The 24,265-nt window shown below is 37.5% G+C and overlaps 1 protein-coding gene across 8 annotated transcripts in view; it reads left to right on the plus strand.

Annotated features, from left to right (window-relative positions):
* Nucleotides 1-23,909, plus strand: part of LOC112577151 (FH1/FH2 domain-containing protein 1-like) — a 38,122-nt gene extending 14,213 nt beyond the window's left edge. For 2 of the 8 annotated variants that reach the window (XM_025260128.1, XM_025260136.1), the window contains 20 exons: nucleotides 180-274; nucleotides 595-801; nucleotides 1,362-1,505; nucleotides 3,354-3,415; nucleotides 3,622-3,780; nucleotides 4,063-4,166; nucleotides 5,393-5,650; nucleotides 6,289-6,665; nucleotides 8,359-9,081; nucleotides 9,820-9,825; nucleotides 12,118-12,273; nucleotides 12,583-12,768; nucleotides 12,961-13,080; nucleotides 13,308-13,469; nucleotides 13,709-13,827; nucleotides 14,632-14,706; nucleotides 15,043-15,235; nucleotides 16,886-17,006; nucleotides 17,504-17,662; nucleotides 21,199-23,909. In XM_025260128.1, coding sequence (XP_025115913.1) covers nucleotides 180-274; nucleotides 595-801; nucleotides 1,362-1,505; nucleotides 3,354-3,415; nucleotides 3,622-3,780; nucleotides 4,063-4,166; nucleotides 5,393-5,650; nucleotides 6,289-6,665; nucleotides 8,359-9,081; nucleotides 9,820-9,825; nucleotides 12,118-12,273; nucleotides 12,583-12,768; nucleotides 12,961-13,080; nucleotides 13,308-13,469; nucleotides 13,709-13,827; nucleotides 14,632-14,706; nucleotides 15,043-15,235; nucleotides 16,886-17,006; nucleotides 17,504-17,662; nucleotides 21,199-21,272 — 3,500 coding nt within the window. In that variant the 3' untranslated portion in view covers nucleotides 21,273-23,909. Of the gene's footprint in view, nucleotides 1-179; nucleotides 275-594; nucleotides 802-1,361; nucleotides 1,506-3,353; nucleotides 3,416-3,621; nucleotides 3,781-4,062; nucleotides 4,167-5,392; nucleotides 5,651-6,288; nucleotides 6,666-8,358; nucleotides 9,082-9,819; nucleotides 9,826-12,117; nucleotides 12,274-12,582; nucleotides 12,769-12,960; nucleotides 13,081-13,307; nucleotides 13,470-13,708; nucleotides 13,828-14,631; nucleotides 14,707-15,042; nucleotides 15,236-16,885; nucleotides 17,007-17,503; nucleotides 17,663-18,074; nucleotides 18,098-19,376; nucleotides 19,426-21,198 lie in introns of all 8 variants that reach the window. The other 6 variants (XM_025260134.1, XM_025260133.1, XM_025260132.1 and 3 more) reach the window with 6 other exon arrangements.
* The last annotated feature ends 356 nt before the right edge of the window (nucleotides 23,910-24,265 follow it).

Below are 24,265 nucleotides of genomic sequence, written 5' to 3' on the forward strand. Positions count from 1 at the left end.
ATTTATTCTACTAGTAACTTGTTATTGTTTATCACTCTTGTTAGTCTCCTTAATAATGGTCTATCACCCAATTTCGATAAATCATCAGACAGCCTCCCTCTTTTCTTCGTTTTACCCATCTGTCATGTTATGTGCAAGAGTAGTTCTAACCTGAATGTGGCATGTCTTTTTGTTGACAGCTCTGGGCCAGGTCATGTTGTATGTGGATGGCATGGAGGGTGTTATTCGACACAATGCTACCATTCAGTGGCTGTACACTCTTCTTGCCTCTAAGGTACTGAAAACATTGAGCTCAATGCATTTATAATCATGCACAAACACCATCCCATATATGCCATGCAAAAATAAGTTGCAAAATTTTAGAGCTTTGAAATGGAAAATAGTATTTTTGTGGTAAAGCAAATAAAGGATTCTTCTATTATTCTTTTCATAATAGATGAAAAGGATTTTGAAATGCAACATTATATTGTAGAGACATTTTAAGTTTTTAAATTCCTGATTATGACTTTCCCAAAAGAAGAGATGCTTAATTAGCTATCCAGTTATTATGTTTTTATCAAGGTTTAATTAAACCCAGGTACTCTATGCATGCAGGGCCGTCTGGTGGTCAAAACAGCTTTGAAGCTTCTGCTTGTGTTCGTCGAGTACACAGAAACTAATGCCATGCAGCTCTTGCGAGCCATCAACACTGTAGATGCCCGACGTGGCCTCAGATCCTGGGCAAATGTCATGGCCATCCTCAGTGAAAAAGAGGGATCAGACTCTGAGCTACTGGTGTATGCCATGACATTGGTCAACAAGGTGATGTGTCATGACCAGTGAAGTACTGTGCTATATCGGCAGTATCATGATGAGTGAATGAAATGCAGCTGAATTAGATTGGTCTGTAAAGTGTTGTATTAGGATCTCAGAGAGACTACTTTTAACGAAGCTAGATGAACATTGAGTAGAGCATTCAGGGTCCTTGACCGGCAAAGTCACCCGCAAACTTTCCTAATTGTGGGTTAGGCATGCTGATGAATTTTATTACCAGTGAGATCTAAGATAAAGTCCTGATGGCCCCAGTATTATATTGATATATGCTGCTTTATTTGAATTAGGATTTTCCTTCTTGCTCGGTATAAATGTTAAAAGATTCTGTATTAGGCAAAATTATTTAGAATTTTTCGATCGACCTTAGTAGACCCTGGACACATGTATGTTGCTGCTTCAGTGAATCTAAAAGAGAGTGTGTGCTGATAAACACCCATAGAACTTGAGTCAGGCTAGAACCTTAATGTCATATTAACTAGAAAAGCCAGTATTTCAAGATATCAGACTTGATTTTTCTATAATTTATTCTATGTTTCTTCCTGTCTTAGGTGTTGAATGCTATCCCTGAACAGGACTCATTTTACGACGTCACTGATAGTCTAGAAGAACAAGGCATGGAGCGCATCACGCGCAAGCACATGGAACGCCAGGGAGCTGACCTGGACCTCCTCACACAGCTACAAATTTATGAAGTATGGCTAAGACAGAGGGTTCTAATTTATCATAATATTTGCTGTAATGAAAACAGGACACATTCTTTCATAAAATTATGAATAAGGCTTGGATGAAATATTTATTGGAGGAAGGGGAATGGTAGAGTTAAGAGCAACTCACACTACAGGTCTTGGGTTAGATATTTTTGGATTACCACTTCCAGAGCTTAGCCAGGTCTTGATGACATGGATCTGAGTGTGATTATTAATGAGTCCTTAAATAGCACATTTCTTCACTTGGCATTGAGCTCAGTTAAAGAATGTGGATGTGATTATCTTGTGGAGTAAAAGGTGGGTGCTCAGATTTGTCCTTTCAGCACTATGTTGCTGTTTCATTGTCCAAGATTTCAAACTTGTAATTCGTATCCTTTCTCCATGAAAGCCTTGATGTCGTCAGGTGAGGAAGTCATAAATTTACTCCAAGCCAAGATGGATAGTGTTGACATATAAACCACAAACTATGGGTCATTCCAGATATTCTGACAAAGCTGTTTGTTATGTTGCTCTGTATGGCTGTAATTATATGTCATCTTTCTGACACAGCTGCTGTCATCTTGCGGACATATCTCTTGTCTTTTCTTGTCTGCAGTTGATAAAACATCCCTCTCCTGCACCTCCTTCTCACTTTCAGTCTCTTGGATTCTGGTCCTACCAGACTGACCACACCCAGACCATGGTGGTTAAAGGCACCACATCTAAGCCTGTGACTTAGATGTACTAGATGTACTAGATGTCTCAGGGCTCAGTTCTTGGATAACTTTTATCCACTATTTACATCCACAGACTTGGTCTGCCATCCACCATTAGGGCCTGCAGTGTTGTATGTTGTATGTATGTGTTGTATGTGTGTAACACAGTTGCTAGCATTTGGCCCCACTTCTCAGCTCCAGCAGGTCTGAAAGCAAACAGTAGACTCTGTGAAAGCCTAGATATTTACCAGCAAACTGAAGATGACAACAAAACTGAGGTCATTACAACAGCATCTAAAACTAAACTAAAATGTGTTCCATCCTCTACTACTTTTGCTTTCTCTGAGGTAAAAATAGCTTTTTTCCAGAACATCATGGCACTGTTATCATTGACATCATTGTCTCAGGAATCTCACATCAGTACAGTCCATCTTCCATTCTGTCACTTGTGTCATCCCAGCTACATTACTATGGCTTTCTACTCGGCAATCTCCCTAACTTATTGGACAAGATTTAGAGGGCTCAACACTACTGCTCATGTTGTCTGTTGTAGACAAAAGGCACACCATGCTGCACCCTTTATTTGCAAGCTATGCTGACTTTCAGTTCAAGCTTTGCTGATTGCCAGTTCAATCTCACGTTAATTATATAAGATTATCACACTATGCAACCATTGTCTTCATGTCCTTACTCCAGCATACCTGTCTTACTGATGCCTTGTCATCCAACTTAATCTCTTTGATCTGGTTGCACTGACCTCCTGTCTGTGCCATGTGTTCAAATGGGAGAGATTGACCAGATACTCTTTCTCTGGCCTCATTGTTTAAACTCTCTTCGACCTCTGTTAACATTTAAAGCTTCCAAGTCTGGCCTCAAAACCCATCTCTTTAAGAAAAATCTATTATTATCTGGTGAACTCTTCCACTCACTCTTCAGTTTCTTATCTTTGTCCATTAACTTGGTTCATGTTTGCCATGGTGTCATCCATTTGCTTTTCTTGCTTGTTTTTCTTCATCGTACAGTTAACTGTCATTTCATGTGAGCTTGGGTGATGCATTCTACAAATTTCATAATTATTCTGATCATTATGCTGATTCACCTATTTTCTCATCTTGATTGCTTTATATTGTTTTTACAGAGTGCGCTTAAGCATGAAGATGGAGAAGACTCTTCAGAAATCCCGCAGCTTGAAAATCTCAGGTATTTTCATGTGAAATGTGTACATTTGTGAGGTTAGCTCAGCATGCTATACATTTTCTGTTCATATTAGCAGGAAGATGTGATTGGCTTTTTATATTGCATTAGTTTTCCTTCTGTTATCAATAAATTTTTTAAATTTGATTGTAATGAGATTTTATTATGATTTATTTATGAGTAATTTTTGAAAACAAAGTGTTGTGATGCAGGAGAGAGCCAAGACTGAAGAGTGAAGGTGAAGGCAGGAAGAGTAAGCGTCATGTGCCCCTTCAGAAAGCAGTCCTAACACCTAACACCCCCATCCTACCCCCAGAGGAGTCGCCAGCAGATATGTTCAAACGCCGACGACAGAAACAGATGGAGACAGGGTGCAGATGCCATTTCACAAATTATGTTTGAGGCATTAATAGCAAGACAATTTCACAGGCTTGTCACGAACATAAAATAAAAGAAACTGACAAAAATATTAACAGAGGACAAGGATACAAATTCATTCTCAGCGTCTAAGTTGAGAATCAGCATAAAAAAAACATGTTACAATACAATTGATTTAATTTGTAACTAATAATACTGAGCATGAATCAACACCTACCCCCAAAGACCCTAGTGAATAACGGATGTTAATACTTTATGATTACCTGCTGATGCAGGAATTTCAGAACTCCTGAACAGCAAGACACAGAACCTCATGTCCCTCACAAAAGACACCCAGTTCCAGCAGAAATGCAACAAAATGGGTCTCCATCGTCAAATCGTAAGTGTGATGCCTTGTCTAATGCAGCTAATTTTTTCTCCTGGTTTGATGTGCAAAGCTGTCATAGTTTGGTTTTTTTTTTCTCAAAGATGAGTGGCTTGGGTTTTTCTGCTGTGTGGTTGTCAGAATTCAGACTAAATTTACTTTGCATTAGAAGCATGATGCTTTAATTCGGTTTGAAATTTAACTCATTTAGGGTTTTTGATCTGAACATATCTCAAACATGAATGACAATTGTGTCAAAGAAGAATATCTTAGGCAAAACTTTTGTAGAGTATAGATTCAAGTCGGGGTTAGAGGTAAGGCCAAGGTTCCCTTTTCTGATATAGTGCAGTATCCTGCAAAAAAGAATCAGTTCAGAAACATATATAAATGATTCTGATTACACTTCGAGGCACTCTTGCTGTTCAGGTTAGCCTGCTCTCATCAGATTCAACAGAATGAGTTCTTGAAACTGTCATCTTGCCAAAGTCATTACTGTCAGAATGTAAACATAAGTGCATTTGCAAAGTTTACTGAGCCAGCATTATGGCATGGAAAGGTACTATATAAATAATCTTAAATAAAGTAGAAGAATCATTTAACATGAATAGTCAGATTTTAATTGATGTCATTACTCCTTTGCACTCTACTTGTCAGATTACTCAGTGAAGCCAGAAAAATTTAATATTATTACTTTATTATTAAATTTAATTGTTTTTTATTAACACATTTTCTGAAAATTTACTTTTTGGAGCACATTTTCTGCATGGCTTTTGCTGTTAATGAAAATATTTGTTTTTCCATTTTGTTAAAAATAGCATAGATGTTTCATCAGAATGGCTTAGTCTTTTATATTTGGCTTGATATGAAGTGCTTATGTGTCATATGCTACCATTTGACATGAAGTGGTTTGATGCCAGAGCTCACACAATCAGTTCTGACCACATTTCATTCGCCCTCTGGGCTCTTTAATGAGATTCTCATATATGTGCTGAAAATATAAATTTTATTAGGACTTTAGGCTTTCTTTTCTCCTCTGCTCTCTCTGTGAAATGGAATAGATATAGATTGTTTTTTTTCTGTTTATACCGCAATAAACTGTTTGTGAAAGCTCTGTGGTTTGCTTTTTACCTGTTGCTTGTCATAAGAGGAAGCTGTTGTTGCTGACTTTGTGTACTAACCAACCAGCATGAAACACTCCCCTTTCTTTTCTGCTCTTCCTGGTGGACTTGGGTCCCATGCAGATGGCATGCGAGACAGACGGGAAAGGCGACACCGGCATTGCTCGCTCATCAAAGAACAAGAACTTGCGAGTGAATTATATCTGCAACTGGATGCAGACGCTGCAGCTGAGAACTGTTCCATTACTTCCACTTCTTCCTCTCCGTGTGGTACCCTTAGTAGTGCTAGCCCTGACCCTCAGCAGTCGAGGTTGTTTTCACCTACACAGCGCATAGCCCCCTCCTCTTCTCTCAGTTCTCAGAGTGACTTTGAGTTCTCAGGTGAGATTACAAACTCGTAAAATTGCTTCATCTTTAACCAGTCCTGCTACATCACCCATACTGAAGCAGGGGAAGAAATATGCTCTTAAAACTAGCCACTGTTGTTAAATGCCATGAAACTGAAACAAGTTTCACAAAATACTTGCAAGCAGTGAATACTTCCACTGTCTGGTCTTTTTTCTTCTGTTACTCTCACTCAGATGAACATTTTCTTCCATCACATCAATTTTGATATGGGCATAACACATTACCTTGGAATACTTGGGGTGTAACGTTACCTTGGAGTGCTTGGGGGTGTAACAACTCAAGTTATTATCTTGGATAACTTCTCATTATTGTTTGTTTACTCTCCCTCTCTTGTTTGCTTTCTTGGCATGTTTAATACTAATTCATTTGCTTTTGGTTTCATAATGTTTAGCATGTTCTTTGGAAAAAATTTTACAAATGGTAGTAGTTACATCCCACTGAGTCATTTTTGTCAAGACTGTATGTTTGTGTGTGTGGATACATGCATGTGCATGTGTGAGAGCGTGTGCAAGAGAGAGTACACAGTACAACTTTATACATACTGTGCTTAATAGTTTAATTAGGATGTTTGTTTCTAGATGTCTAACTGTTACTCTGATTGTTTTTTTCAGAGGGTTTCGGTCAGGGGAAGGGTGTTGCACAATATAATGAGTCTGGGTACCACAGTTTCGCAGAAGCTTCTCTAGACCCCAGCTCTTTTGAAGCACGCAACAATGCACTTAATGACCAGCACAGCCCCACAACAGGTTCCCATGCAGATGATGATGGCTCTGCCATGTCAAGCAACCAACGGTGGGCACAGTACAAACGCCAGCAACATCAGCAACAGGCAGGACTACACCAGGGTCGAGCAGAAGAGGTTTTTGAACCACCACCCCTTCAGAACCAGTGGGAACAGCCTGTAGCAGTTCCAGAAATGCCCCAGCGAAGGGATCAGTATATTGAAGAAGTTAGCAGCAAGCAGGAACCAGGAAGAAGACAACCGCAGGTAGGAACAGTTGAACAGGTATCCCTTGTGTAGTCATAAATATAATTAAATAATAAATAAATAGCACATTTGTATAGCACCTTTTTCCAGCATCAGCCAAACTCAAGACACTTATAGACATGCAAGCACATCATATTAATTTATACATATACTAAATAATATAATATTAATACATGTTAGAAGAAGTAGAGAAATGTTATTGCTAGGTGCCATGGAATAGGCATTCCCCCTTTATTTAATGATCCAACCTGATGGGATCTAGCAGGCACTGCAGGAAGAGGGGGTGCAACTTGCAAAAACTTGGGAACAGATGGATATGGCAGACATGCTACTGACAGCAGAGTCTGATATAAAACTTGCCGACAAGTCACTTCGATGTAGGTATTGGCTAGGTTCTGTTGTAAAACACAAAGGTCTGGTGTGTGGACTGAAAACCGTAGGACACAGATTCACACCAAACAAATGAATAATTCTGTGCAACACCTTGACAGCTCTGCCTGAGCTCTTGGTAACCACCAACTTTTCTTTGAACACCACCTTCCTATCAGTGTCAGATAATGTCACCTAAATCTCAGTAAACTCTAGACAGAAACACAGAGTCGGGAATCAATGGACGATGTGAACTGTTTGCTGTGGTTGGGTAGAAAGAAGCTGGCAACTCCCAGATACTCTTCCACTGCATTACTCTTGCTCTCGCAGTTCCGTTTCTAGTCTTTCATACAGCTGACCAAGCCCAAAAATCCCTGTCCAGCCCTTTGTTTGACGCCTTGTTATCCTGTGGTGCTACGCTGCTAGTGATGTGTAACACTGCACAGCTGCTAGTCTTCTCACAGCTTTTTCCAGATGTTCAACTGCATCTCCAAACAAATCAAACACAACAACAGACCAGAAACAAGGACAGAGGAAAATGCAGGATGACACAAAATGCATCTTAGTCTGAGCAGCATATTTCACCGAGCTTCCTGGAGATACATGATGTCAATCATTACAGACTGATCTGTACTCCACGCAAAACTTGCTGATAGCTTGACATTGTGAAGCAGCTGGAGGAAGGCGATCACAGTTTGAAGTTAATGCTGCCAATACTCAGATCTCAACTCTAAGTAATGACAAGATGGTGCAAGATGAGAGTAGAAATAAATAAAATGGCACAGAAAAAGATGAAAAGGGGTGCAGACACAGAAATCCATTCAGGAAAATAGCAAATATCATAACACATTTACTGATGAAAACTAGACAAAACTTCACACAGATCATTGGACAAATATAAAAAATGAGGGAGACCCTCAAGCTAGTTAGGCAAAAGGAAGTGACTCATTTCCATGAGGAACAGCATAAGGATTTTATTTTTACCTCTCACTCATCTCTTGAATTTAGGTAACATTCATCTACAAGCTGCACATTAGTCTACTTTTTAACAGACAAATCAGTTTATTGCTTTAGTCATTGGCCTTTATCATAAGGGGTTGATTTATACATTTATGCAGGCATGTAGTCACATAAAATCTTGCATGTTTATCATTTACGCAAATGAAAGTCCTTACAAAATAAAGAATTCTGTGTTAAAGGAGATTAATTTTTGAGCAAGTCACCAGGTCAGTCTTTCTGCTTTTTCAAAAGCAGATTCTAAACATTTTGCACTAGAGCATATTTAACAAATCAGTATTGCATTGATGTATTGTTTTATTATCAGAAGGAGTGGCTGAACAACGAGGGATCAGTGCAGGAGGCACGAAATCGATTTACAACTAAGGATGACAAAGGGAGAGTACCCATACAGATGGTTCGCCCAGCAGGTGATGCCAGTGGTATTATCAATGCAGCTAAGGAGGGATTGAGTCGCTCCAGTAAACCAGAAGCATCACGGGAACTGCCACCACCGCCACCACTAGAATCAGAGAAGAAAACAGAGAGCGACATGCAGTGGGAGCGCATTCAGCGTCGCCTAAAGCGCTCCCTTAAAATCAAGGACATGGATTTCACAGACTTGAAAGAAGAGGAAGACCAGGATGTGTTTTCTCCACCAAAACTTACTTGTGAAATGACAGGCATGCTAGGTGACTTGCCTCCACCGCCACCACCTCCTGGCATGGCAGGACTGCCACCACCACCTCCACCTCCTGGCATGGCAGGACTGCCACCACCACCTCCTGCCATTGGTCTCTTCCCTCCACCACCCCCTTCATCAGGCATGACTGCCTGCTCCCCATCTTCCAATCTGCCGCCTCCTCTTGGAGCTAATTTGCCTAAAAAGAAGAAGACTGTGAAATTGCACTGGCGACCCTTACAGACAGTAGAGTCTCCCCACCCAGCCACCAAAGGTGATGTTGTGTGGAAGGATCTCCTCCCTTTCAAGATTGATGTGGAGAAAATGGAACATCTCTTTGAGAACCGCACCAATGAGGTCAAAGCCAAGGTCAGAATATTTTCCCGTTACTGTTTAAATGCATGTATGTGCATGTGCAACTGCACATGTAGTGTGCATGTGTGAGAGAAAGAAAAACAACAGACTTAAGTAACTGAAGTGTCAGTCATATATGTTTTAAAATTACACAAAGGATATACATTTCTTGCAATAAATGAAATGGTTATGTTCTGGTGTAGATGTTTTCTTTTAGACCTTATGTGGAAAAAGTAGACTAGACTAATCATTAATTTTGTTACTTTTGCTTTGTTGCTATGTGTTCTGAAATTTTATTCATTTAATGCATATTGTTATTCTTCTTACAATTTTATGCCATGAAAAGTGTTGATGTGCTAATTTGGTGATGGACATTTTAAAGATTTTTAAATTTTATTTTAATTTTAGGGGAATTTTTATTGACCTCAGTGATGCATGTTGGTATTGTGACTGCTGAGTGGCATCAAGTACCAATGTCAAACCTGTTTCACACTCAAACATTTAAAAGACGTATAGTGATTATTTTTCTTAAAAATTTATGTCAGAATAAAACTGTAGTCTGGCAGTGCTTTGATGTGTGCTGACAATGCTAGTTTCGAAGCTGACTCAGGGCCATTATGTCCGGACTCACTGGATGTTATGAACATTTTTGGCTCATGTTGTCTTGTGTGCTTCTTTTCATTCCATGTGTTTGGCAACTCGTGGCGGTGGCTAATCGCATGTGATCTTGTTGTCATCAACATAATCTTTCAGGAAATGGTAAGACCAACTGCTTATACTTAGAGCAGGTTTGGATTTAAATAAATGGCAAGATAGAATTTAAGTAGTAGATTGGTTTATTGTTTTTATCATTATTAAGAATTTTCTTAGTGGTATATAGCCACGGCCATGAATTTTAGTAATGTGAAAGCAAACGTTTTCCAATTTCGCTATCTTAAAACAGTTTGTGGGATTATAAAAAAATGTTTTTTAAGACATAGGTGTAAAACCCAACTGAAATATCTAAAAGTATGCTAGGCTGATTAAAAGGTCTAGAAAATCAGAATTAGTCTGCATACTTTGCACTCTTGTCTGCTAAGCGTTTGTAGAAAACACATTTTTGTCCTCTAGTCCACAAGAAAGGAAATGAATGTGAAGTATTCCATATTAACTCATTAACTCATTCAATGCAGGTGTATTGACACAATTAAGCTATAGGTATGAAGGCCTTCTTTTTCATGAGTGCGAAATGTGTAGGAACAGTTAACATAAATGTCTTTGGATGTGAAAAGTGAAATGCTTTCAACATAGCAAGAACTAGAAAATAAACATATATAAATTTAAGAAATAACAGCATGCAAATTATTTTGTGCATAACCTTACAACACTTTAATTGATGATTGATTCAGCTCAAATATAAATAGGTAAAAAACATTGTTCGTGTATATCCTACTTCATGACTATAATTTTCAATCTATAATTCATGAAGAATCATAAAATCAGATTTTATATATCCATGTATTACTCATTCCATATCATGCCATCACATACATAGATTCATAACATTTTCTTCAATTTTTTTTAAACTGATATAACACCATTTTCTATAGATTACTTCTTTTATAAGTATTTGTTTGCATGTATTGCTTTTCGACACAGATTTTTAAAGCTTCAAACATTCAACTAGACTATTCATTTAATTGTTATAATGTATTGCTTACCCACTTGTAGATGCTTTACTATCAAAAAGGTAAAAATGATTGCAGCATAGCACCAAAAACTGGATGAGAAAAGTAATAAGATGTAAACTGTTCTACTCTTGTGCAATCCTGTTTGGATGGTTGTTTATCAAAGAGTAGCTAAATGGCTGTTTATCAAAGTTAGAGTAGCTAAAGACACTTAAAGAGGCTGTAGGGCAAAGGTTACTTTTCATGTTCCCTTAGGGCCGTGGCCATATACATGCATACCTATGGTAAGGTCAGGACAAGTTGTTATATACTTTTATTTTTGAATGAGAAATTTAAGATAAGTACTGAACATGCACATGTAGTAAAGAGTGCTTATCAATGTTCAGGAGGAATTTTTTTTTTTTATCTGTATTTTTATTTAGTTGATCGCATTTGTTTAGTGCATTAATGTGAAAATGGTATGGCGATCTTGTGTTCTTTTTGCTTAACTAAATTTTAGCTTTTTAGTTATTTTCAAGAAAATATGCAAATAACACATAAATATTTTAAACATATGATCTAAAACCCTTTAGAATATATTTGCACATTACTTGTTTTGATTGTATCCTATCTTGTCTGCACCTCATTGACTTACCTGTTTTCTGGCCACCCTTAAGATTTATTTGCACCTTATTTGGTTTGATTTTATCCGATCTTCTCTGCACCTCTTTCACCTGCCTGTTTTCTGGCCACCCTTTTCCTTCTTTTTCATTTTCTTAATCTTGGGCACTCTTCACTCATTCCAGTTTCTAGCTTTTGAACAAACCCTTCACTTTCTTTGTTGCCATTCTTTTCTCGTCTTTTTTATTATTTTTTATGAGAAATGGGAGCTTATTGTCCATTCTTCCATGTGTTTTCATTTTTAAAATCTGTTAAATTTTTTTTTGGTTTGTTTCTTGCATGGTTTTCTTTCCACTATTTAATTGTTTACTTTTTTTTATCATTTTATTATTACATTTTAGGATAAATTTACAGTAATTATAGTAAGTAATTGACATTAAGTTTTGATGTCAAACACTCTTCTTAAATGTTACTTTTCTGGATTTTTCAAAGTTGAATAAATCCTGTTGTGTATCTAGAAACAGATTCTTCCTAATTACCATTTTAAACTTGCATTCTGCATTTTAAGGGGTGTAATCTATTTTGTACTTTTTAAAATAATTGTTTTACTTTTGCATTTCTTCAAGGTACTTTTTATCATGGTCAGTAGGGTTCTGTTAGTCAGAGCTGCTGTTAGCTTGACTGGTTGTGCCAAGTTTGCTCTTGTGTGATATTTGTGCAAGAGTTATGCATTATAACAACACTGAAACATTGTGATAAGTAAAGTTATTTGTCATGGAATCAGAAACAAGATGCCAGTGGCAAGAAGGAGATCACGGTGTTGGATACCAAACGGTCAAATGCCATAAACATTGGTCTCACAGTGCTACCCCCTCCACGAACAATCAAGTCTGCAATCCTTAAGATGGACACATCAATCATGAACAAGGAGGGCATTGAGGTCAGTGGAGTACATAACCTTGCTGAATTTAGAATGTTATTTACTTTCGACTTGTGGGGTGAGATTGAACAACAAAAGTAAGTCTCAAAAAAAATCTACGTTGTAAACAAGCTTCTTTACAGCACTACAAGCACACCAGCTTATTATAATAAAATAAAATTTATTGTACTATCTCAGTTATAACGTTAAACAGTGTCAGCAACAGAATGAAGGTTTCTGACGGGCTGTATTTATTTAGATGATACTTCTTTTTTTGTTTCTTCCAATCTCAATTCATCACCATGAATTCCAGTCTATTTTGTATATCAGAAAATCCTTCAGACAATGATACCAACAGAAGAAGAAAAAACTAAGATCCTTGAGGCTCAGATGGCAAATCCTGACATCCCACTTGGTACAGCAGAACAGTTCCTTCTGACACTCAGCTCCGTCTTTGAACTGGAGGCTCGTCTCCATCTGTGGCTCTTTAAACTAGATTATGAGACTTTGGAGCAGGTTGGTTAAGAATTGTTATTCACTTATAAGTCATGGTTGTTGTTTGTTTTTATCTAATCGGCAGAACTGTTCATTTTTCTATATTTTGCAGCTTACTGTTTGTTTGGCATAGAGCTGTAAGAATTTTAAGTCAAAAGTAAACTAATACGTGCAATACAACTGCTTGCCAATCTCATGCATTGACTGTTGCAGGAGGTTGCTGAGCCTCTGATGGACCTGAAGAAGGGTATAGAAATTTTGTTATCCAGTAAGACCTTCAAGTGCATATTGTCAGCTGTGCTAGCCATTGGCAACTTTCTGAATGGGGCTTCAGTAAGTGAAATCTCTACCAGACTTAAGTTACATTTTTTTTTATAACTTGCAGGCTATAAAATGTAATATATTTCAAATGTAAATTCTTTTTTATCTCTGAAATTTTTAAGTTTTAGAATGACTAAGATCTTTTACCACCTAGATAAAGATTCTATATACCTAGGCTAATTTTTTCAGTGGAAGCAACATTAATATGTATAATTTCTTTAATTTTGTGATTATTACAGGCAAGAGCATTCAGCATTGAGTTTTTGCAACGTGTACCAGAAGTCAAGGACACAGTTCACAAGCATTCATTGCTATATCACATGTGTAACATGATTCTGGAGCAGTTCCCCGACACATCTGACTTTTATTCCGATATTGGTTCGATAACTCGGTGTTCAAGGGTAAGCAGCTAACATCAACAACCGGCTTGTGCTTACTTGAACCACCTTGGTTTTGGTGCTCATTCAGTCTTTGCTTTTAATTTCCATTGTGGCACTTTCTCTTAGTCCTCTGTAATTCATAGATTTATGAATCATGATCACAATCATTCTTATTGCTTCTGTCTTTGCTTTGGTAGGCAGAAAATCTTCTTAATTAGAGAAAGCTGAAGTGAAAGTAGCAACTATATTTTCTTCTGTAGATTGACTGGGAAGAGCTGATGCGCAAACTGGACAAAATGGAGTATGACTGCAAAGCATCATGGGACCACTTGCGTGCCATTCTGAAGCATGATGGCAGCTCTACAGATCTGAAAGGAAAGTAAGTGAAGTCTCTGCTGGTTGTGAAAATTGTTTATATTACAATCTGTTGCTCATGTCTTTACTTATACTTCAGTCTAGTCGTTGTCCAATTTTCCAGTTTTCTAATTAGCCAGACAATGATAATTGCTTTATTTTGGTAGACTCATGCCCATAACCATAATTTTTAAAAGAAAAAAGGCAACATTTTGGATTAATGTTCTGTAATTACTTTTCAAATAAAATGGATAAATGAAACTAATAATATTTTTCAGAAATGCACAGCTGGCACAGATCTTTGTATTTTGGGCATATAAACACAGAATGCAGTTCAGTTTCTTCACAGTTGCAATGGGGGCATATTATTAAGTCAGAAAACAAAGTCCTGTAACATTGCTTATGGCAGGTTAGATTTGAAATGCTTAGTCGAAATCTGATTAATGAATCTCTAAAATTAATATGCTTACTTAACACTAAAGATGACTTTTATGAGCTTTAGAATGAATGTTAATCATTACTAAGTATTTTACTGTGCCAATCTTGCTCAAAGCAGTCTATGAGCCATAGCTTAAATTCTCTTTAAAATCACTGAGCATTGCCCACCCCTTGACATTCCCAGATAAATTCAAACCCATAGCAGTAAAATACTAACATAACATAAAGTACTAATAACTAATAACTTAACATTATTAACCCCTGTGACTTTGTCATTCCTGAGCATATTTAGCAATATATTTAGAACTTTTCCTGTCAGCTATCTAGTTAGCCAGAGAGATCTAGACAGACAATACATATCTTACACTTGATTGGTCCAATTGTTCTGCAGAATGTCCTTGTTTCTGGCTGATGCAGCTGAAAGAATTATGCTCCTGCAGATAATATACAGGCGTATTATTAACAGGTAAGATGCTGCTGTGATTTGCTGCTTATAATCAGCACTTGGTTATGTTACCTTATCAGAGTGTGGCAGTGTGTGTGTGTGCGCGAGTGCACGCGCATTTGAGTGATGTGCTAATTCTTTCCAGTCATAACCAAATTTTACAGGTTCTCCTTTGGTCTACAGGAAACAGACTTTGTTTGGTTCATGTACTTTGCTCCAGAACATTTCTATTTTAATGATAATGATTGAGATGTACCCTGGGGATATTTAATGTAGAGGATACCTCATTGATTTGATAGAGATTTCTGCAGTTGTGCTCTCAAAGACACCAGTCATACAGTCTACATACTGCTACAGATATCACAAACTTCTGCTGTACATGGGACTTCCTGTGCATGAAGCCAAGGAAATGCGAATCAACCATTTCTGCAAGGTGATCAGTGAGTTTGCCTTGGAATATCGCACGACCCGTGATAAGGTTCTCCACATGATGGAGAAGAAAGCCAACCAACGGGAGCGGAAAAAGACTCGAGGCAAAATGATTGTAGAGGTGAGGCACAGTTCTGAAGCTAGTTCTAAATTTTTTTTAAATCAAGGGATGAAAGTTACAGCAATGTTTACCAGATATCTTCTCTAGCAGTATATTCTTTTATCACAAACACAAACTCAAGCATTCATGACAGTTGCACATTCTTTCAACAAATAATAAGACTTAGGCTACCCATGTCATATATATTTGTGAACTGTTTAAGGACTTTCATGAGACAAAGGTCAAACTGTTTCTCCCATCAACCCACACAAGAATACAAAGTCAATTATGCAAAATACCACAGTTCAAGTTTGGTCTCAACATAATCTATTACACTTCAAGGTATCTCTACATATACACTGGATGCATTATTCCACCGTCCGCTTATTTGGATCTTCTGACACAAGGGCTAATGTTTTATCAGTACTTACAGTCAGGCTGGAAACACAGTTCTCATTGATACATGAAATCCATGAAGCAAAGAACTTAGTTCTACTTCAAAGCTCACCTATAAATGCGGATGAATTACACCATCCAAGCTAGTGTTTTCACTGTGTGGAAAAAATTCCCGGTACAGGTAGACTTACTTGGTTGCAAATTACACATGGGAACCACTTACTGCTCCAGGGAAAGAGTTAGCTTATTTTTTGTTTCTCCTAGAGGAGCATAGGGCCGCAACAACATCTTGCCAGCGGACCCGGTTTTGGGCAGCCTCCCTCAGTTTGGCATATGTGGTTTCGGCATCCCTTGCCTTGCTCTCTACATATCTTTTCCAAGTCTGCTTTGGTCTCCCAACTCTCCTCTTCCCCTGAGGGTTCCAGTCAAGTGCCTGCCTGGCAGTGGTGTCAGCTGGTTTGCGCAGGGTGTGTCCTATCCAGCTACATTTGCGCTTTGTGATGTCTTGACTAGTGGCATTGTGGTTGGTTCTTTTCCACAGGCTGCTGTTGGAGATCTTTTCAGGCCATCTTATTCCCAGAATATGGTGTAGGCATCGGTTGGTAAAGGTCTGGAGTTTCTTGTTGATGGTGTTTGTAACTCTAGTGGGAGAGTAACACCCCTGAATTTTCCTCAGAACAATCACAGTTGAACACAGGACATGATACACTGTAGGGTTTCGTCGTTTGGTAATCTGGCAGGTGGTGCTAGCCGGTCTTTAACACAGGATGATTATCCTCTGTGCCACTATGGCATCACCAGGAACATATGCACCCCCAACTGCAACTTGTAACTTGTACGTTACTTATTAGCATTTTTATCTCATATTCCATTCAAACTCCTTTTTATATTATCTTCTGTCCAAGCATGATGCTTTCTCAAACATTTGTGCGCTTTTACAACAGTACTTCAGTTGCACAAAGTTCAACACTCATAAACTAATAGAAAAAAATTTACCCCACATAAAGGGAACATTTTCACTCTGCCTAGGCAAGGTAGCATACACAAAACAAAGCCCAAAGCTACCTCCAGTACATCATTCGGACTATCTTACATCCTTCACTGTTGTGGGGAAAAAAAACTGCCTCCCTTCAGCCACTTATCACTCACCCTCACTCATTCACTTCTGCCTTGCTTGCACCATACTCACTCAGGTAGTGTCACATATTTATGCACAGTCAATCCATGACATCTTTAAATAGGTAAGTTTTATCAGTTGACCTCTGATGCTTGCAGACTGAGAACTTTGCTAAGTCTGGAGCAAAGGATGATGACCAACTTCACAACTTGTTGAAGAATGGCTATGCCAGCGCAGATGAGCGAGGATTTCCTGGTCAGAAGAGCAGGCGCAAGCTAGGTGAGATGAAGTTAATTTCTTAGTAGCATTTACCATGGTAGCAATATTATTATTGTTGAAACACACTTGTCCCCACAATAGATGAAGTGCAATAGTAAAAAATAACAAGGCATGTAAGAAGAAGAGGCACATTAAAAACAAAGAACACAAGAAGAGATTGCATGCAGGATATGAAGGAGACAGGAGAAACAGCCAGGAGCACACCAGACAGGCACAAAAGATAATTTTGAACCCTGGAAACGAAAACAAAATGAAGAAAGGGCAACTGGGAAAACTAAAACTGGAAAGTTATGCTCAAACATTTCAAGTTTTGCAGGATTAGTAGGTAAGCTTTTACTGAGCAAAGAGACCAGTTAGCCTGGCAGATTTGAAGGGGCAACAAAATAAATACAGCATTAATACTATGTACCTATATTATAGGAAATGTGGTCACAAGCTGATGTGACCTGTTTGAGGAATCAGAAGATAACCAACAGTAGTTTCTGTGCTGTTTTTAGATGCCAGGTCCTTGGGATCATCTCGAGGTGGGCTGACAACAGATTCCGAGATGTATGACACAGGTGACGATGAGATTCTTGAGGCGTGTGTTCGCACTGCAGCTGCACCCATCAACAAGCCACGTGAGCGCAGACGGTCTCGAAACCAACGCAAGTCTTGTAAGTTTTCATTTTTGAAGTGAACCATTTTTTGTGACAGTAATTGTTAGTGGATCAGTGTCACTGTTGTCACCTTGTCTCATGTGCAGGTTATATGAGGGTTATTTTGGTAGCTTGTGGGACAGAGTTTGCCATGTCTTTGGTTCAGCTTCTAGCTTTTTTCACAATTGAGAGATTACCTGTTACAATGCAAGAGACAAATTTCATGGTGAAAAGGACACATTTATGCCCTATGTGTTTGGATTTCACTGCAGTTGTGTGTCCTGTTGACTTTGTAATTGGGAATCAGTGGTTATTATGTTTGGCTATTTTGGATGATGTGTAGTTTTTTTATAGTTTATCCTTCGACATCAAGCTGTGTTTTTCAAGATATTATCTGTATTTGTTTTCAATCCTTCTTTTCTCTTTACAGCATTTTGGGATAGTGATAACTAGGTAACATTGCCTGTTCTGTGTTTGCTGACGCGTATTTGTGGTTAATTGCTCATTAGATTGCATTGGCACACATATTTGTTTTAAATCACTTCTTGCAACAATATTAGAGAGAAAGTTTATGGCTTTTCTGGTAAACAAGGTGATGCCAGTCTCATCTGCATGTTTTATTTTCAGTCTCTGACATGGCTGTCATGTTACAGCTTCTTGTTTTGCATGGCCATACTGACAAAACAACATGTTTTGTTCATACTGGGATAATGAGCATGCATTTCGCTCATTTTTACCAAAAAGGAACATAGTTTTCATTCATAATGATTATGCCTTCACTTATGCAGTTCAGCTCTTATTTCATATTTAAGTGACAAAAGGAGACCTTTCTTCCTTTTCTTCTTCCTTGTTTTTAAGATATGTCTCATTCTAAGGAACATATAATAATGTTTTTATGCCATTGGTTGTAGAAAGTTGGCTTTTGCTTTTATATAATAATAAAGTGTTTGCAGAAATCGGTTGAAGATAAACCATAGTGATCTAGAGGGGCAGCCATACTTAAACAGCATTAGTGATATTTAAACATTTCATGTTCAGGTTATTTTACCATTTGAAAATAACTGATTGTCTGTTTATCACTAGAAATCTATTAGCCCGAATACTTAACAAAATATTTAAAATGTTCATCTTCAAACTGGGAACAAACTTAAATGATACAACAGGTAACGATGATACAATAACTGGTTGTGATGTCGAATGTTTAAGTGGGGAAGCGAGGTCAGTGACTGGGAAAGTGACTTGCAGGCTACTGTCTTCAGGTGGCTGTAGTGTTATCCTGCTTGTTGACTATTGAACTCATGTGATTATGCCTGCCTCTTCCAAGTCATTTGCAGTTTAGTTTTCTGAATGGCTATTTGGCTGCTTGTATACAGAATAATAATGTAGGTAGTGTTGCTAGTAAATGTTTTATTTTGATGTGTCATTTATTTGTGCTCAGTTTTCCAGTAATAATTTGGTCTGTTATTAATATTTTTCCCTAAGCTATTTGCACTTATGCAACATGATCTTGCAAATGGTTTTAGTCTTTAAATCTGCTTTGTTGGGTTGGTTGTCTAAGTTTGTTTCATAGTAGTTTTGTGGGAAAGAAGGAAAGACTGAATATCTATAAGTATTTTGTTGATTTTACCTTTCTTGGCTTTTTATTTTCCTTGTTTTATGAGGCATGCATTAGACTGGTGATGATAAAACTGATGCACATTGTCTCAGATATCTTGTTTTCTTCCTTTGTCAGCTGTGAACAGTCTTTATTCAGATACTTGAAGTTAAACTTCATTTAAATGGTAATGATGCTTACATTGCATGGTGCCATATCTTTTTGTAAATATCTTCCCTTGTTTGTGATTACCTTGTTTCTTGGTGCTGAAAACCCCATACAAACTGTGACTAGCATCATCTTCTTGTGCATGAATGATTTTGCGCATTTTCTAACACAATGGAAGCACCATGAAATGCCAGTTTTCATAGTGTTGTGTGTTAGAAATGGCATTTGTTGTATAATTTTTAAGCAGATTTATGGGCTTTAGAAGCAGATATTGCACTTATATGGCTCATCCAACTTCATCATGCCCTTCAAATGGCTTTGCTATACAAACCCTTATTTCAGAATCAAGTTACTTTTGAGGTGTCAAAAATACACAAAAATGTGAGGGGGATTTTAATAAGCATCCACGTAACAAGTGTCATTCTTGTAAGAAGCATTGTCTTTCCTACAGTCAATATATGCAGACTGACCAGTTTGACGATAGTCAGCAGATTATCAATGAGATGCTAATCACTGCAACAACGATCATTTTGCTGGAAAGACTGTAGAATGAGTGACACAAAGTTGCTAAAATTAATGTAGAACCTTTGATGCTTTAGATACTGATATCTGCTGTTTGGCCATGCTTGCTCTTTTATTACTTCTTATTCTAAGCAAGGAGATTTGCTAAGCAATTAATCCAGAACAACAAAATAACATCTTTATCATAGCAACATTTGGTTTCAAAGATCTTAATTCATTTTAAATTTTAATAGTGTGCCTATTAACACTTAAGTAAAATGCCTGGGTTTTTGGAATAGCTCATAGTTTACATGATCATTCTTGTGCATGTACTTTTTGACACATGCATGCTTGCATGCACACACACACACATGCTCACAAACACAGAGGAATGAACTACATTGAATCAGTCCTTATTTTCCATACTCTTGCCTCACAGAGGTTCAATATTTATTAATAATCCCTTTAACCAAAGCTGAGACTGGTTAAATGTTGAGGTGATTTGTGCATTGCTACTTAATTTGGTTTCAGCTATCATCAACTGGCATTTACACTATTGTCACTGCTTGATATTACTGCATTTAATATGGAGGATTTCATTTAGCTTGAAAAGATAGTTTTTAAAAGACTAAATAACTCCCTAACAAGACTTATCTAAATGTGAGTGTGATTGAAAATGCTGCCATGTCTGAATACTATTTTCTGCAAAATGATCAAAATGGGACATGCATATTTAGCCTTGAGCTCATATCTCATAGTGTTTAAAGGCCAAATTTCCTCCCTACAGCAGGAAACAATTGTTGGACCCAGGGCCCTGCTGAGATGGTACTTGGCAGGCCAGATAGATGCAATTAGCGAAACATTACCACTAGGGTGCTCTTTGCCTCATACCCCAGTGTTGAACTATTCTTTCCTGCTGTAAGGTAGTTTAGTCTTTAAAAATGGACTGTTACTTAAGAACTTGTTGCATTTTTTAATGCAGGTAGCCACATTAATAAAGAAAAATGTTTCAATATTAATAATGAAAGTATTATAAACCATTCACTGTTGCAATAGTAGTTCATAGCATATGCATACACCCATGCACACATGCCAAACACACCTACTTACATAAAATAATAAAATAAGTACATGAAAAATAAAAATGCTTTCAGATGGTCAAAATTTACAGTGTCAGGAACTCTGTTCATATAAAGCTATGTAAGGTTAACAGGCTGTATGCATATATGCAGAAGCATACTGTTTCATGACATGAACCACAATCTTAAAAGTTTTTTGTTTTTAATTGCAGTACGGCGTACCCTGAAAAGTGGTCTAGAACCAGATGAAGTGACAGTGACAAAAGCTTATACAGATCATGTATGACAGATGTGTGAAAGGAAAGAAAGCAACTGTTGGTCAAGTCCTTGATTGGCAGTGTTAGCTGCTGTGCAAGGACCACGACTGGCTATCACAGCACCCTTGTGCCATGTGTTTACGTCTTTCATAATTGCTGCTCTCTGAAACTGCTACATTGAGCTGCTAGTTGGGTCACTGTGCTCAGCAAAAACACATTGGTTTTAAGATTGTTGGATTGTAAGCAGACAGAACTATTGACTGAATCTGTGGATAAGAGGTCTAGATGATTAGTCTATTTCTGAAGTCTGTTTATAAGTCTTCAGCTTACTCATTATGTAGTCTTTCGTGAATTACTGTGGCATGGATAAAGTGTGTGATAATAATTTATCCACTTCAGTTTTGTGTGTGTATAATATGTGCAGTTACTTTGCCATTTCCATGCCAGACAGCCTAATGTCACATCACTGAAACACAGTTGACATCAACTGGTAGCTGAATGGACACCTTTCACAGCTGCTTTTGATGATAAATTAGGCTAAAACGCATTTTTATAGAGACTGAATTCCATCTACTCTTCTGACAGAAATTGCAATTACAATGCTGGTCATTGGTGCCTTTTTTTGTGGACCTACAAGCAGAAGCTGATGCATTTACCTAAGACTCCATCCTATGATGCATTTATACTATGGTTTTAATTTGCTGTGAAGTGATAAAACCTAGGATGTTGCAACTATACATGACCCCCGTAAATGTCATCAGTAGTGAAAAGAAGTAATACTTTTTTGAATGTATAGAAAGATATTTTGTATTGCAGTCATTTTGTAATCAAAATTGGACTCACTTTTCAGATGTGTAATAAAACTATAGAGCTATTTTTTTAATTGTAGGCTCTAACTTGTAGTGATGCAAATTGTCTCTTAAAAGCTTTTTTAATTTTGGTTTCTTCCTTTATTTTGATGTAGTTGGAGTGACTGAAATATAATGGACCAATGAACAGGGATTCAGTACGCACACAGTCTGAAGGCTGTGTCATTCTGTATTGTACAGTCAGGATAAGGGGATAATCCTGTCATTCTATATTGTACAGAAAGGAGAATGGGATTCCCATTTTTGTATATCCTCATATAAAGATCTTGACAGTGCAATAATACTTGACAGTTGAAAGCTTTTTTCAAAGCATGCATGTTTTCTTCCTAGATGTCTCAATGTACATGTTCTGGCTTTTAAAACTCAAAAATGCAGCTTGTGCATAGTAAGGGTGACTTGTATTTATGTTTTATTGAACTAAATGCTACTTAATTTATGCAAGAACGCTGTCAGTGTGCCATAATGGCTTTGGCTTGTGTGATTATTGATGCCTTAGCTGTTTTACTTGTGTTTTAGTGTATCTACATGAGTATATGCCCATGTTTTAGAAATGCTGCAGTGTCACCTCCACAACTGATGCAGACAAAATTTAAAATCAACATGCAATTTTTTTTCTCCTGTAGACCTTTGTCTAATTGGCTTTTGAGGATGGAGAAAAAGTAGGCAGGAGAGAAGGTTATAAGGAATAGGTAGGCATTACCAGCTGCTGATTTGAAAATAATCCTAGAGAAAGTTTGTGGACATAGAAACCAATTTTCTTGAGGGATTCCATTTCTATAGTGAATGCTTACTGCAGGACACAATGTCAGTGAGATTGTTAAGGACAAGGTATGGTCAGCTATTGTTATTGTTAACTGACACACTGATCAGTTTTAAAGAACAGTAGAGAGCACTTATATTAAAAAGTCAATGGCAAGAGTTTGCATCTTACATAGTTTCTGCAAAAGTTGGTGGACTGAAGTGCTGTCAGTAAAGCACAAAAGTGCTGGTGCTGCTAAAGCAGTGGTGCATAGTATTGTATTATGTTAATCTCTATAGCAAAACATTATGTAAGCTTTCATTTGCACATTTCTAAAATCAATCATGACATGAGCATAACAAAAGTTTTTATATCCATCCATGAGCCTTTTGAGTCTGGAATTTTGTCATGGTAGACTAAGCTTGGCTTGAAAGTTCCATTTATGAAGTGTGTGTCTTTGAAACTAGGTCCCTAATGTGACTTCAAAGGCTAAATACACTGTGTATAGCTACCTACTTACAGTAAACAGCCCTGAATGGTGATATTGTTACTTGTCATCAACTCATCCTGTTCTCACCTTTAGAATGATCTCAACAGTCAAATGGAATGTTTTGTCATAATCTTGTAAATAGCACATTATTTTCTCCCATAGTCCTTTCTTCAGTATCCTCATATGCTTGCTCATGTCACAATCATCAAAATAAATTTATTTTTAAGAGAAATGTATCTAGCAAAATGTCAAGAACATAGTACAAATGTCTTTAAAAGCAAAGGTTTGCACTTTTCTGATTGGGGAAAACTTTTGTCAAAACAGTTACAGAGCCGTCCAAGACAACATTGTGAATAACATTTCTACTTCGTTGCTGGAAGTATAATTTCTTTTGTATTTGATGCCTCTGTTATGCTGTGGGTAAATGAAATGTTTCTGCATTTCTCAGAATCAGGAAACTTATTCTAGTCTTTGATCATACAGATGACTGGCCATGTCCAATACAATTATATATGTGTGTGTGATGTACAGAACATGGCCAAAAATAGAAAAATGAGCTAAATACTTTTGCTACTGACAATGGTGTTGTTTTATAGGCGAATGAAAGCTTCATTTACACATCAGTATGCTTAGGTTGAGTTAAACAAAAAAAATACTTTTTACATGCATGAGCCATATATTTTTGATCAGTGCATAGAAATACTCTTGCAGCCGGAGCAAATCTGACACGGTTATCAACCAATTGTACAAGTCACAGTAAAAGTTTGGTTGTGCTTACAAGCCCCTGTTAAACAGCACTTGGCCTACTTGTCATTTTCACTTGCTACAATGCCCAAAAAGAAAACAAATAATAATGATTTGCAGATGACGTCTGCCAAATATAAAGAACCATGACTGATCTGATTGAAGCTGACTAGGTCAAGT

The sequence above is a fragment of the Pomacea canaliculata genome, linkage group LG12 (genome assembly GCF_003073045.1).
Source record: "Pomacea canaliculata isolate SZHN2017 linkage group LG12, ASM307304v1, whole genome shotgun sequence".
NCBI lineage: Eukaryota > Metazoa > Mollusca > Gastropoda > Architaenioglossa > Ampullariidae > Pomacea > Pomacea canaliculata.